Below are 12,152 nucleotides of genomic sequence, written 5' to 3' on the forward strand. Positions count from 1 at the left end.
AAAACATCTTTTAAAAGCTAAAAAACAAAAAAAAAATCCAACACTAAAACTTTAGAAGTAACTTGTAATAATGCTAATTGAAGTGTTCGGGGAGTGGGGTGTGAGGAGAAAGTGAGAGAAAGGCTAACTTAGACTAGAGTACTTGAATAAACAATAGGTAAAGTCCATAAGAAAAAAAAATCTTTTAAAAGCTAAAAAACAAAAAAAAATTCCAACACTAAAACTTCAGAAGTAACTTGTAATAATGCTAATTTGATAACTTACTAAGTGTACTGATAGCCTTGATTGTCTTACTGCTTTCTGGAATGTATTTGCTGCAAATCCAATTATGTTTCAAGTAAAATTGGCACTTGGGTTTTTTCATTTCACAAATGCCACATCAGTTTTCAAGTCAGTCCTGGCACTCCTTAAACTGCCCTGTGAACATGAAGTGCCCTAAATTAGATTCTGTGTTAATCACATAAATAACCTTTAACCTTCTGTCTAGAGGCAAGTTGGCATTCATCCCAGAGCTCTTACTACAGAAATGTTTCCTCTTACCTTGTCAGCTGCCTAGAAAGCAGACTAGTCACTAGCTGGGCAGGAATGGGAAGGGCGCTCTTCCTCTCCACTGCTTCCCGCAGATCTGCAGTCTCTGTCTGAGGCTCTACCACCTCCCCACAGTTGTGCTCACCCTGGGTTACCCAGCAAGTAGAGCATGCTGCTCAGTTCCCTTCCGCTCTGGCTGCAGAACTAGCTGCTGTAGCTTATTTTGATCCCTGTTTTTAAAAAAAAAACCAAAACAATAATTAGGAAGTGCATGGCTTTGCACTAACCTGAGCATACCTCAATGGATATAATCATGTTAAATGCTTCAAGAAACAAGTGAAGTGGGGAATGATGGGGTAACAGGTGTATTTATAAACACTCCACTTGAGTTCCCATGACTCGGTGAAAATACCTGCCCACTTGCCTCCAGACTAGAATAGCCAAATACCAATATAGATATGCTCCAAGGCCAGAGCACGCCAGTAGCCTCAGGACAATCACATGAAATACAAAGATCAGAAAGCTACAGCAATGTTGTCCTTCTCCCCTCCTTCCTGATAAAATACTCAGTGAGGGCTCCAGGAGGCAAAGGTAGCAGCTACAGCATTGACAGTAAATACAACACAGAGTCATGCACACCATACGTGATTCCCTCACCACCCACAGGGTATGACACTCACATACAGGAATAAAAAAAGAAAGGACAGCATATATGGATGTCTGCCCAGGCTCAAAGTTTTACAAGGAATAAATCTTATGTAGATGTGAGATAATATGTTGCTAATGCTACAGTAGGGGAGATATGAATGGGTGGATAGAGGAAGTGAGGTGGCCATAAAACTCCTAAGCACTGGCTCACCTTCAGGCCATACTTTTTCACAAGAAGTGGTTGAACTTTTTCCTTCAGGGGATTCACAGTCACCCTTCTGGAAAGAGGGTTTGGCAATCAGTGACTGGACTGATATGCTGGCTCCTTCACTGCTTTGCTCACTGTCCTTTGCTCAGGCCACTCAGACCCTGTGCTACCTGGGCAGGTGAGAGTGAAAAGTCAGTGGGTGAGAGCTCTGACTGATCCCTCCCTGCAGGTTGTTCAGGTGGAGCACCTTCCTCTCCTGATATCAAAAGAATGAGCAGTCCTGTGTCATGCACAAAAGGAAGTCCTGAAGAAAGATGAGGCAAAATCCAAGAGGGGTTTGGGCAGCTACACACTGGCTACAGCCTTAAGTAGATCTTTGCTGCTCTTCTGTTCCTCACAAAGGTCTATTTTGGTGGCTCCCACAATGACCATAAATCACTGCTGAAGGAGTAATCCCACTCCCCTGCTCCTGAGGCAGTGGGATTACTCAGTGCCAAGATCAGTGGTGTTTCCATTCTCTAGGGATTCCTGACTATGGTTGCTCAGAACTCCTAGAAATGGTACCAGTGGAATAATGTGAATATTGTACACTTCTAGAGCCTGCAGCAACCATCATCCCTTTCTATCACCGTGGGCCAAGGGGTGTCCCCTCAGGGTTCTTTGCTCAGATCCCAGATCTCCCAGTCTCCAGTTGCCCTGCTCCTTTCCTATATGAGCAACTGTTTGTAGGAGGCTGATTGTGATTCAGCAGCAGACCACTTTTCTGGTCTTGCAAGCTCTAGAGTCAGTGCCCCAGCATCCAAGGGGGAAGGGTTTTTATAAAGGAAACTTGTTAGCATCAGAGAGGAAAAAAGGACAATAACCTATTTGAGTCTGAGAAAACTGGGGCAATCGAGGACTTGTCTGCCAAAGCCTTTTCACTTCACAGTCATTGCCAGGACATGTCAGAGTAACTATTCAGTTCTACTGCAGTCCCAGCAAGGATCTGGGACGCGGAGCAGCTGCAACATCACGGCACCTGAGTCACTGAGCACCTGCATTTTATCCAGGCTTTGCTGGATTTACAAGAACATACAAGAATCTGCAAGAAAATTTGCAAATTTTCTGCAGTCTCTGAAGTTTCTTGCTTGATATGGGTGATGGTTTTTTCCCTCTTGCCAGCCGCAGCTCTTGCTGAACCCAAGGAGGACACTTGTCATTTGAGTTCTCAGAGCCTGCCCACCCCTGCAGGGCTGTCTTTGTGCAAGTGGACTGGAATTTTGGAGCAGTTGCAAACACATTTCTGGCATTCTTCTTGCAGTATGGGGGCCACCCCATTCAAGGGTTGCCAGATCAAACTGCTGCTACATTTCATATCAAAACCAAAGCACTGTTGCTTTTGCACTTACCTTTCCCTCAGGAAAGGACTGACTCTGACTCATGTAACCGGGTGGAGCTGCTCCTGCCAGCAGCAGGAGTGCTCGAGAACACTGACTCAGCTCTTTGTGGATGGCCACATGTGACTGGGAAGTACAGAACAGCATCCTCTGGGACACCCTGCATGCAGCATGAACATGTGCTGAGTTCCTGTCCTTCCTTTCTTTTCCATCCCTCTGGCTCCTTACACTACCTCATCCAGCACAAGGAAGGGCTGCTGTGCACACACATCCCTGTCCCCCATTTGTGCCCAGGCACGCCTACGTTGGGTGCGTGTCCTGTGACTGTCCAGCAGTCCCCTGTGCTTTGGAGATTCAAAGGTTGGTGTGAAAGCAATCCTGTTTCCCACAAAATGTCTTGGTGGGACCTCGGGAGCCCCTCCATGTGCTGGCCTGGGTGACAGGAATGTCACATTGCTCTGGACACAGCACCAACCATGGGCTGCAGCCATCAGCTGGAGCTAACAAAATTGGATGTTCACAGCTGTGCAAAGTGCTGCTTCCAGCATCAGTGCCCCACACTGAAGGCACACACTCAGTTCTCAAGGACTGGATGCAAAAGGTTTGTAAAACTTTCTGTCTACTTGGGCAGAGAAGAAATGGACCCACAAACCTGCATCTGCAAATGGAAAATGTCTGGAAGGAAGAAAGGGAGGGAACAAGGGAAAGAGTGGCAGAGCAAATATCTGAACTGTGCCTTTTGTTATCTCTGAAGACCTTTTTCTAATTTTCTTCTTTCTTTGAAAAAAATTTAAAAAAGAAAGCAGGCAGAAGAACATGTTCTGTAAAGTTCTGGCCTGTTTTGTGCAACAGTACCGAACAAAGGGAAGTTGAGGGTGTTAAACTCTCCCAGCACACCTACTGCTAATCCCGTACTGGGGTACAGTCCCCCCATTCCTCTCCCCTGACAAACTTTGCTGATGAGTTTCTGTCTTAATACCCAGGCTGACTTCTGCACCCTGATCTCTAAACAGTGACCTCATTGCCTTGTTCAGCTGGTGAGAAACTACAGTAAAATGGAAGAGGTAAACAAAGTGGGGGGAACTAATGGCCAGAAGATTTAGGAGGTAGGAATCTGCTCCTTGCTATCCTGCTCCCATTGTGTGCCTGAGCTTGACAAAGTGCAAGCTGAGTCTTGACAAGCTCTTTTCTGTGACGGTTCCTCTGGAAACTCAGCCCAGTCCTCCAGATGGTGACTTGGGACAGACAGCCTGCAAATTATATGCTAATAGTACTAGACCCACGCTCCTGTCAGTGCTACAAACTCTGCATAGTACTGGAATTCACCCACCTTCTGCAGCAGGAGCTCTTCATTCCCAGCCCAACTGTCTCACCAAGATATAAATATTAAAAACATAAGCCTGTGTTGTCACAGAGCTGAATTTGTGTCCACTCGGTGCAGCCAGCACTGTGCCTACCTCTAACTGAGCTGCAGTTCATGCTCACACTGATCAGAGAAATAACATTAACAGCACTCTGCCTATGAGGAGTATGTTCAATAGTCCTACACAATGCAGCCTTCAATATCCTCCTTTTGGGACGTGTTTTGAAGTGTCACCCCATCCCTGACCCTGCGAGACACCTCCAGGTCCTGGCCAGCAGCAGCTCAACTCACATTTGTCTTCCCAGACACTCAGTAAACACCTTTGTGTCCTTTTTCTTTAGAGGAAGGGGTCTTGCTGAGCTCACCCTGAAATATATCACCCTGGACAAAAGGGCTGAAAGGTTAAGGAGCTCCAGGGGGTGGTTCAGCAGGGAGCTGGGGCCAGTTGCCTGCCAAAACTAAAGCTATAAAGGCAGAGAGGGGTTAGGGACCACATCTGACACAGATGCTGTGAGTCCTGCCTTGCCTCCCACCAGCCCTGGGCTAAGAAAAAGATGCTGGGGCTTCGGTCATGGTCTTGCTGCTCATATTTCCTCTTCTTGGTTCTGCTCTCTGCCAGCGTTCAGACTGTGTCCTTACCAGGACAGAGGCTACAGGTAGGAGGGAGTGGGAGAGAGCTGAGGTTGATTTCAGGAGGGGAGGAGGGAGGATGTGTTTGAACCTTGAATGAGAGGTGGTCCCAAATTCCAACTATAAGAAGGCTGCTGTCTATTCTTGTTGCACTCTCCCCTTCAGCAGCCTCAGATCCAGGGTGACTTTATAATTCAGCTCCTAAGGAGCACCAGCATTTCAAGATAGGAAACAGACAGCTTTTTAGTGCTCTGCAAAAGCTTTTAACAGTGAAAAAACCTTTTAACAGGTCCTTTCTAAGGCCCCTAAGGAGCACCAGCATTTCAAGACAGGAAACAGACAAAAGCTTTTTAGTGCTCTGCAAAAGCTTTTAACAGTGAAAAAACCTTTTAACAGGTCCTTTCTAAGGCCACTCTGTGTCAGCAGCCACCAGACATTACAGTCATGTTCATGGTTCTGGTTCTGATTATTTCAGAGGGAAGATGCATCCTCTTAGGCCAGGAGTTTTGCTCCTAAGCTCAGTATTACCCCCATTAAAGACCCTCTTTAAGGCCAAGAGCCCTGTCAGGATGCCAACTAAGGGCTTCTTTGCTTGAGTAAATCTTTATCTCTGCAATTACAGCAAAAATATTTTTGACTTTCCAATCTAGCCAGCTCCCTCTTACCCAAACCTTAACCTGAGTCCCAGCACCCTGCCTTTACGTCAGCCTGGAAAAGCCACAGGGAAATAGTCAGGACTTGAACTAAAATCACAAGACTGATCCTGCTATGACTCACCACTTTCACTCCTCACTGAGGATGCCTGTGTCCGCTTCAGTTAACTTGCTACCACAAAGGGCTGCACAAAGGCATCCTCAGCCTTAGCTCAGCATCCATGTGAGGGACAGATGTAGAACGGCTCCTGCAGGCTGCTTCTGTGGGCAGCAATGCCATGCCTCCACTGCACCCAACACACCCCAAACCCTTGTCTCCCAGCAGTGCAGCAGAGGGCTTACAGTCAGCACAGCTAACCTAGAGGATTTCCAGCAGATGGGGAGTCCCTCTTCCTCACTCCCCCTCTGCTCCTGCCTCTCCCTCATTTTTATCAGGTATTTGAGGCAGGACCATCCTTCCCAGCAGCTCTCTGGAAAAATGAAATAGTACTCACCAGCCTGAGCACACAGAGATGCTCAGCATCCACAAAAGGAGCAAGGATTGAAGAGTTACCTTCCAAATCTGGGGCAGGGCAGGACGTGTGTATGGTTTTACAAGCATAGGGCAATCTGCCTGCAGGCAGAGCTCACAGCAGCTGTCTGCCTGCTGTTTTGGACGACAAAGTCATTTCAGACAGTGGGAGCTGCTGGTCAAGCCCTTCCCTGTGTCTGGATGCAATGTCACAGGGACAGTGCTGTAAGCAGGCATCACTTTAATGTCCTGCCTGAGCCCACAGCAGGGTATGGCGGCAGTGGGTACCGGGGGGTACCAGGCTTATCACCAGAAGCACAGGCATCACCTCTCTCTCCTCCGTTTATCCCAGATGCTCCTTTCACGATTGCTGCCCCTGGAGCCCGAGTCCACGCTGACCGAAGAGGACACGAAGGAGGGGTCCAGCTTCGGTCCTCAGCTGCTCTCCTCCACTCTCCCCTTCCTCCCGTCTGGAGTTAGAGCTGCCCGTCCATCCCTCTGGCGCAAGAACCTCGCCAGTCGCAAGTGGGCACTGCCTGGAGACTGGGCCTGGAAGGCCATGCCCAGGGGCTGCTTCGGGCTGAAACTGGACCGAATCGGGACCTTCAGTGGTTTGGGGTGTTAGCTTTGGAGGGCGGCCGAGGTGAGAGGGCCTAGAGCGTGGGCTCGAGCAAGCGGGCAGGGAAGAAGTTCAGGGCAGAGACAGCGAGGGGCTGGGGCAGCGGGGCAGGCTGTGGGGCCGCCACCTGCCAGCCGCCGGGCAAAGGCCGGCACCGGGGCGGCCGGTGCTGCCGGCGCGCTGGGCGTGCGGCACGCGCGGCTGCGGCGCGGTGCGGCCGGGGGGGCGGACACGGGTGAGCTATCGACCGGGCACGGGGCACAAGGGCCGCGCTGCTCACCCCGGCCGCACTCTGCCCCCGCCAGAACAAACACCGGGGCCTCCTGTTTGCGCTGAAGCTTCCCCCCGAGAGCCCGCCTCGGTGGGCTACGGCTGGGGCACCACCGGCCCCGGCACGAGCTCGTAGCCCTGCTGCTGTGCCCCGCGAGCCATCACCATGTCCTGGCCTTTAAGAAAAGGTTGTAACCTCAGCTGGGTCTAAACTTAGCCACCAGCCCCTCAGCAGCACCGGGAATAGCAGCGGTTTAAGGAGAGTAGGGTTACGTTTGAGCTGCATGACCCCTCTCTCGTTCCCCACCCCAGTACCTGCGTGGTTCCCCCAGCCTGCCCACCCCCTCCCTTATCCTCAAAGCCGGAGGGACATTCCAGCTCCCACCACCCCCTCCCGCTCTGACAGTCCAGATTTCCATTCCCACTGTTCCCACACCTTCCTCCGGGATGGGATATCTGGGATTTGTGCGTGCTCTGGGCGTTGCACCTAAGGCGGGTGTGTCCCGCAGCACCTGCCCCGCATAGGGATGGAGGCGGCAAGGCTCGGTGAGGGAGCCCAGCGTGGGGGGCGGGGAACCGGGCAGCGGCCATGCCAGGAGCGCTTCCTCCTCGCAGGCAGCCAGGGAAGGCGGGCCGAGGCGGCAGACGAGCAGGATTTCCGCCGTCACGTCCCGCGGGCAGCGGCAGCAGTGCCGCAGTGCCTCATTAAGATGGGGCTCACGCTGCCGCCCGTGGCCTGCTGGGGCAGCGCCCGGCCAGGGGCCCCGTCCGGAGCACGCCTGGATAAACCCACCCAGGCGGGGGGGGGAGGCCAGCCTGGAGGCGGGAGAACTCCCAGACAGTACCTCCCGACAGTGCCGGGGGCAATGGGGATCCGCTGCTCCCTCGGGGTGACCCGAGCATCCCTGCAGTCCCTTTCCCCTTGCAGCCATAGAATCTCATGGAATGTTAGGGGTTGGAATGGACCTTAAAGATTATCCAGTTCCAACCCCCGTGCCACGTGCACGGACGCCTCCCACTAGAGCAGGTTGCTCAAGGCCTTATCCAGCCTGGCTTGGAACACTGCCATGGTTGGGGCATCCACAGCCTCCCTGGGCAACGTGTTACAGTACCTCATCGCCCTCACAGTAAAGAACTTCTTCCTAATACCCATCCTAAATTTCCTCCCTTTCAATTTATACCCATTACTCCTTTTCCCATCACTATAGCTCCTGACGACCAGTCCCTCTCCGGCTTCCCTGTAGGTCCCTTCGGATACTGGATACTACTCCATCCAATTGGGCACAGGCTGCAGCCGGGGCGGGTGTCTACCTGGCCTTCGTTATCAGGTGAAAGCAGCGCATACCATCCTCCGGAGCAGCAGCAAGCCCGGCGGCAGCAGCCCCTGACCGGCTATCACCCTCCCTGCCTCCTCTGGCAGGGCTGCAGCCGCCCATCCCCGCTCTGGGGACACCTCCCCGCAAGGACCGGTGCATTTTTCACCACCAGCACCGCCAACCCCCTTGGGGTGGCTCGACGGGAGGGTGATCGCTACGGACCCTGCGTTTCCAGAGCGGGGCCTTTGTTAACGGGGGGCGGCGGGGCGGGGGAAACAGGGGGGGTCTTCAGCTGCCGCACCCGCAGCACGGGCGCACGTAGCCCGGTCCGGCCCCCGCGCTGCCATTCGACGGCGTCGCGGCGGGGCGGGCCCCCGCCCTACCCTCACGCGGCTATAAAGGGCGGCGGAGAGGCGCTGCGCCACCTTCTCACTGCGCGCCGGGCGGTTCGGAGGCAGCAGGTAACGGGGGCGATGCGCGGGGGGAGAGCGGCGGCGGGGGGTGGGCGTGCGGGAGCCCTCTGCCCACACGCGCGCACCGCCCACCGGCAGGGCGTGCGGCAGCCCCCGGGCGGAGCGGGGCCGCGTGGCGGCGGGGCCCACGGGCACAAAGGCGGCGGCGCCGCGCAAAATGGCGGGGGCGGCGTGATGGGGCTGGCTGGGAGCGCGGGCCCCCGCTTGCCCGCTCTCCCCGTCCCCCCCCACCGCAGTGCCCGCTCGCCCCTCGGCGCGGGCGAGGCGTTAACGGCGCCGGGCGCGGGCGCCGCTGCCCAGGGTGGTTGTTGGCGGTTCCCCTCATGCCCCTACCGGTGGTTTCTGCCCGCAGGAACATCCCGAAGCGGTAAAGATGGTGAAAGTCGGAGTCAATGGGTGAGTGCCGGGGCCGACGGGACCACCAGGGATTTGGGGAGGGGTTGGGGGGGGGCCGGCAAGGTCGCCTGAAGGGCGCGGGGAGAAGATTTGGGGGGAGGGAGAGGTTGAATCCCGCCGGTCCCGCTCCGCCGGCGCCCCCCGGGGCAGAGAGCGGTGCTGCTGACTCACTTCTCCTCGGGTTCGGGGTGACTCACTCCGGAAGGGGCTGCCGTTGCTCGGCTGCCCCAATTTCCCTCTCCCTTCCCGGGGATCCCTGTAGCCCCCCACCAAAAGGTCTCTCGGTGGATCGTGTGTCGATGGCGGCACCGGGGATGTGACCTTCTCGTGCCGGGCCGAGGAGTAACCGGATCCCCGGGGCTCTCAGTAAATTTAGCGATTGACCTTTCTGGGGCGGGGGTCGCTCTTAATCTTTAACCGGGGTGCCTTGGCCTTTGGACGAGCTGCAGGGCTCCCTCCCGCCCTACTGGGCAGGGAGCAGCGGATGATCCCGAGGGAACGCTGCCAAGGACTGCCTCCCGTGCCCAGCTGGGCTGGTTCTCTGTTGCACCTCCTCACCCATGTCTTTTTCTCTCCAGATTTGGCCGTATCGGCCGCCTGGTTACCCGGGCTGCCGTCCTCTCTGGCAAAGTCCAAGTGGTGGCCATCAACGATCCCTTCATCGATCTGAACTATATGGTGAGTTGCTTTGCAGTGCCCCCTCTGGGCCTTTCTGAGTAGGGCTCCTCTGGATCTGTTCTGGTAATTTCCCAGGGTGTTAGAGGATGATGGCAGCCTGGGTGCCTGACCTTCCACTCCCCCTCTCTTTATTAGGTTTACATGTTCAAATATGACTCTACTCATGGCCACTTCCGGGGCACTGTCAAGGCTGAGAATGGGAAACTTGTCATCAATGGGAATGCTATCACCATCTTCCAGGAGTAAGTATCTCTTTCCCAATTGCCCCTGTGGAGGTTGAAAGCAGGTGTCTCATGGAGCAGCTTGTAAAATTTTGTCCCTCCTTAGGCGTGACCCCAGCAACATCAAGTGGGCAGATGCTGGTGCTGAATATGTTGTGGAGTCTACTGGTGTCTTCACCACCATGGAGAAGGCCGGGGTGAGTATGCCACAGAGGCACAGGAGAGAGAGGATAGTGCTGCTTCCTACCTGTCGGGCAGCCACCATGTACAGGGCTGTGAAGGACAAGAGGTCTGAAGAAGCAAGCTCAGAAGGATCCTGAGTTATGTAATCTCTTATCTCTCTCTCCAGGCTCACCTGAAGGGTGGTGCCAAGCGTGTGATCATCTCTGCCCCCTCTGCTGATGCTCCCATGTTCGTGATGGGTGTCAACCATGAGAAGTATGACAAGTCTCTGAAAATCGTCAGGTAAGGAGAGAGGAGCTTCCTTTCTGGCCTGGAGCTCTCACCAGCTGCCAGGGGTCTCACTTCACCCCAGTGGAAGTGTTGCCTCTGGCTGATGTGCCTTTATCTCTCTACCCCAGCAATGCTTCCTGCACTACTAACTGCCTGGCGCCCTTGGCCAAGGTCATCCATGACAACTTTGGCATTGTGGAGGGTCTCATGGTAGGTGTGCAGCTTGGTGCTGAGGAGGGTGACCTACCACAGATCCCCTCGTGTGAGAGGGAAAGCACCTGTACTCCCTGTGTCACCTGGGATGCTCTTTCTGGAGAGAATTGGCTGTGTCCTTATTGCTGTGCTCTTTCTTCAGACCACTGTCCATGCCATCACAGCCACACAGAAGACAGTGGATGGGCCCTCTGGAAAGCTCTGGAGGGATGGCAGAGGTGCTGCTCAGAACATTATCCCAGCATCTACTGGAGCTGCTAAGGCTGTGGGAAAAGTCATTCCTGAGCTCAATGGGTGAGTGTTGCCCCTTCTCAGTTGTCAGGAGGAGGCCAAACATTCCTAGGCTGGCAGAGGAGTGCCAGCTGCTGTCCCTTACTGACTCATGTCTCTCACAGGAAACTTACTGGAATGGCTTTCCGTGTGCCAACCCCTAACGTGTCTGTTGTGGACCTGACCTGCCGTCTGGAAAAGCCAGTAAGTGTTGTGGATGAGGTCCTAACAGCTTCCAGATGTGCCCCTGCTTCCTCTAAGCTCTGTATTGCACCTGGAATTGCCCTCTCTGCATCCATCTTGTCCTGAAGATGTGATCTTTGTGCAAAGAGACCTGCTGGGGTGTTCCCATGTGTGCCTCCTCCCTCCCCTGTCCCCAGTGGACATTTTGTGTCAGGATCTGATCATCTTGGATCTGTCTGTCCTCAGGCCAAGTACGATGACATCAAGAGGGTAGTGAAGGCTGCTGCTGATGGGCCCCTGAAGGGCATCCTGGCATACACAGAGGACCAGGTGAGGAATGCCTGCTCTCTCAGCCCAGTGGTTCTTGGCTCTTGCCTCATTTCTCTGAAAGGCTGTTGTCAGCAGGATCCTGATTTGGGCACTTGGAGTAGAGATGCTGGGCAGCCATATGCACGACAATTCCTTGTGTTTCAGGTTGTCTCCTGTGACTTCAATGGTGATAGCCATTCCTCCACCTTTGATGCGGGCGCTGGCATTGCGCTGAACGACCATTTTGTCAAGCTGGTTTCCTGGTAGGTGCAGCCCTGGGGGACTGGCACAGGCAGGTTACAGACTTGGGTGTCCTGTTGGTTACCACTGGTGATCCAGGTGGATACACAGAGCTCCAGTCTCACGGTGGAGTGAGATTGCTTCTTACCTGAAATTAGCATAGCTGCCTCCTTGCCCCCAGAGGGTAGATGGGAGTTCAGTTGTGTGGGATGGGGCAGAGAAGCAGGAAGAATGGAAGAAGGGGGTGCAAGAAATGGGTCAGCCCTGACACGCTTGTTTTCTGTCCCCAGGTATGATAATGAATATGGATACAGCAACCGTGTTGTGGACTTGATGGTCCACATGGCATCCAAGGAGTAAGCTGAGCACACAGTCCCCCCTGCTGCCTAGGGAAGCAGGACTCTCCTTTGTTGGAGCCCCTGCCCTTGTTCACCACCGCTTAGCTCTGCATCCTGCAGTGAGAGGCCAGTTCTGTTCCCTTGTCTCCCCCACTCCTCCAACTTCTCCCCGAGCCTGGGGGAGGTGGAGAGGCTGATAGAAACTGATCTGTTTGTGTACCACCTTACATCAATAAAAGTGATCACCATCTGAAAA

The 12,152-nt window shown here is 54.0% G+C and overlaps 1 protein-coding gene across 2 annotated transcripts; it reads left to right on the top strand.

The window, feature by feature from the left end:
• The first annotated feature begins 6,957 nt into the window (after nucleotides 1-6,957).
• Nucleotides 6,958-12,152, top strand: GAPDH (glyceraldehyde-3-phosphate dehydrogenase). Of its 2 annotated transcripts, none has more exons than XM_039718149.1 (13): nucleotides 6,958-6,994; nucleotides 8,051-8,583; nucleotides 8,948-8,991; nucleotides 9,570-9,669; nucleotides 9,805-9,911; nucleotides 9,997-10,087; nucleotides 10,240-10,355; nucleotides 10,472-10,553; nucleotides 10,699-10,850; nucleotides 10,952-11,030; nucleotides 11,256-11,339; nucleotides 11,484-11,581; nucleotides 11,849-12,152. In XM_039718149.1, exons 1-13 carry the CDS (start codon nucleotides 6,973-6,975, stop codon nucleotides 11,916-11,918), a joined length of 1,578 nt encoding a protein of 525 aa, XP_039574083.1. In that variant the 5' UTR covers nucleotides 6,958-6,972; the 3' UTR covers nucleotides 11,919-12,152. The 2 variants fall into 2 exon arrangements, with proteins under 2 accessions (XP_039574083.1, XP_039574084.1); XM_039718150.1 differs by lacking the exon at nucleotides 6,958-6,994 and adding an exon at nucleotides 7,319-7,352.

This window comes from Passer montanus, unplaced genomic scaffold (genome assembly GCF_014805655.1).
Source record: "Passer montanus isolate IOZ18808 unplaced genomic scaffold, ASM1480565v1 scaffold39, whole genome shotgun sequence".
Lineage (NCBI taxonomy): Eukaryota > Metazoa > Chordata > Aves > Passeriformes > Passeridae > Passer > Passer montanus.